Raw genomic sequence first — 2,500 nt, 5'->3', positions numbered from 1 at the left:
ACACACACACACACACACACACACACACACACGCATGTACACAACAATAATGTGCTTGTGCTTGTGCTTGTGTGTGTGCTTGTGTGTGTGTGTGTGTGTGTGTGTGTGTGTGTGTGTGTGTGTGTGTGCTACAGGGCCCTATGATGAACCATATCGAGCATCACGTGGTCTCCACACACGAGCACCTGCTGCGGGTCAACGAGAGCTTCAAGATGGCCATCAAGTACCGCAAGAGGAACCCCTGCATTAGGATATGCTGTGGCTGTTTCCCCTGCTACAAGAACGCCACCGGATAAACACACACACACACACACACACACACACACACACACACACACACACACACACACACACACACACACACACACACACACACACACACACACACACACACACACACACACACACACACACACAAGAGGAACCCCTGCATCAGGATGTGCTGTGGCTGCTTTCCCTGCTACAAGAACGCCACCGGATAAACACACACACACACACACACACACACACACACACACACACACACACACACACACACACACACAAGAGGAACCCCTGCATTAGGATGTGCTGTGGCTGTTTCCCCTGCTACAAGAACGCCACCGGATAAACACACACACACACACACACACACACACACACACACACACAAGAGAGAAACTCCTGCATCAGAATGTGCTGGAATTCCACCGGACTTGGGATTGGGTCGTGAATGAATGTGTGTGAGTCTAAATAACGCCATTATGTCTTAATGTGTGTGTGAGTCTGTTTAAATAATGTCATTTTTCTAAATGTGTGTGTCCTGAGTCAAGCTGCTTCATGCGTGTGTGTAAGTCTGAGAGCTGGAGGGAGGAGTCTGAAGGAAGTGTGTGTCACGGAACACTGAATGAAGTGAAGGAAGTGTGTGTGTGTGTGTGTGTGTCTGAACGGCCAATCAGACGTATAACTCTGGGGACGACTAATAACTTATAAATATATTCAGTTCAATAGAATCAACATGGATAAGGAATGTAAATGATTGATGTTTGTAACAGATATAAGATGAAGTGGGAATGTATTATTGATGTATGTAATAATGTACAATAAAACTAAGTGAGATTGTGAGGCAATTGAAAATTGTGGAGGTGTTCGACAAGTGTGATTTTCTGCAGTTCATTCATTCCCAACACACATAATAAATGGAGATGGGAGTCATTCCCAACATACATAATAAATGGAGATGGGAGTCCATGTTAATGCTTCCCTTGGCTGGGCCCGTTTACGACCCAATCGCTAAGGTTTGGTCGTGACAGCTATAGAGGCCAGGGAGGTTTATTTCTATAGCCCATTTCGTACACAGAAAGGTAACCCAATGTGCTTATCAAATCACATACAATTAACAAATATTAAAATATTAAAATAACTAAAATAATTAAAACAAGGCAATAATAATAAAAAAAACATAAACAAACAAACAAAAAAGAAGCATAGGGTTGAAGGTTCTGGAACACAGGTGTGAGATGGGTCAGTGAAAGGCATCAGCGAACAGTTTGGTTTTCAGTCTAGATTTGCAAATGGAGATAGCGGGAGAGGTCTTAATGTCGAGTGGAAGGCGGTTCCGTAGACTACATATAGAGACTACAACACACACACACACACCTACACACTCACACACCTACACCTACACCTACACACACACACACACACTCACACTCACACTCACACTCACACTCACACTCACACTCACACTCACACTCACACTCACACTCACACTCACACACACAAACACACTCTCACACACACACACACACACACACACAAACACTTACCTCCAACCAACCCCCCCCCCCCCCCCCCCCCCCTCTTTCCCCAAACTCTCTCACACACACACACACACAGGAGGTACTGTGCATTACTAGTCTTTAGAGGCACATGGTATATTGTCAATACATCTCCCTTTCATGACCCGACGCAAAGGGCTTTCAGATCGTGAGGGAAAATGCTCAGTGTGAGTGTGTGTAGGTGTGTGTGTAGGTGTGTGTGTGTGTGTGTGTGTGTGTGTAGGTGTGTGTGTAGGTGTGTGTGTGTGTGTGTGTGTGTGTAGGTGTGTGTGTAGGTGTGTGTGCGCGCGTGTGCAGGTTGTAGTGTTGTCAAGGCGTTTCTGTCTCAGTGTGCATCTCTCCAGGGCGTCCGTACGAGTCTCTGTTCAGGTGAGTCTGTTGAGGTGAGTCTGTTCAGGTGAGTCTGTTCAGGTGAGTCTGTTCAGGTGAGTCTGTGGTCTCTGTTCAGGTGAGTGTGTTCAGGTGAGTGTGTTCAGGTGAGTCTGTGTTCAGGTGAGTCTGTTCAGGTGAGTCTCTGTTCAGGTGAGTCTATTCAGGTGAATCTGTTCAGGTTAGTGCTGTGCGATACCACGGTATATATCGTTGTACGACAGAAAAATGTCTATCGTACGATACAGTCCTCTACCGTTTATATCGGAATTTTAACGTGTGTGGCTGCTGCTCAGATAATTTAACTGCAG

The 2,500-nt window shown here is 45.8% G+C and overlaps 2 protein-coding genes across 5 annotated transcripts in view; one reads left to right on the top strand and one right to left on the bottom strand.

The window, feature by feature from the left end:
* The window catches only part of LOC134097521 (syntaxin-11-like), a 16,806-nt gene extending 15,687 nt beyond the window's left edge, over nucleotides 1-1,119 (top strand). For 3 of the 4 annotated variants that reach the window (XM_062550397.1, XM_062550400.1, XM_062550399.1), the window contains one exon: nucleotides 135-1,119. In XM_062550397.1, coding sequence (XP_062406381.1) covers nucleotides 135-296 — 162 coding nt within the window. In that variant the 3' untranslated portion in view covers nucleotides 297-1,119. The remainder of the gene's footprint in view (nucleotides 1-134) is intronic. The other variant, XM_062550398.1, reaches the window with a different exon arrangement.
* A 758-nt stretch (nucleotides 1,120-1,877) lies between these two features.
* LOC134097520 (adenosine 5'-monophosphoramidase HINT3-like) overlaps nucleotides 1,878-2,500 on the bottom strand; it is a 14,129-nt gene continuing 13,506 nt past the window's right edge. The window contains exon 5 of the mRNA XM_062550396.1: nucleotides 1,878-2,500. This exon is cut by the window's right edge and continues 1,698 nt beyond it. The gene's annotated coding sequence lies outside the window, so the exon portion shown is untranslated.

This window comes from Sardina pilchardus, chromosome 12 (genome assembly GCF_963854185.1).
Source record: "Sardina pilchardus chromosome 12, fSarPil1.1, whole genome shotgun sequence".
Classification (NCBI taxonomy): domain Eukaryota; kingdom Metazoa; phylum Chordata; class Actinopteri; order Clupeiformes; family Clupeidae; genus Sardina; species Sardina pilchardus.
This window is presented reverse-complemented; position numbering and strand designations above follow the sequence as displayed.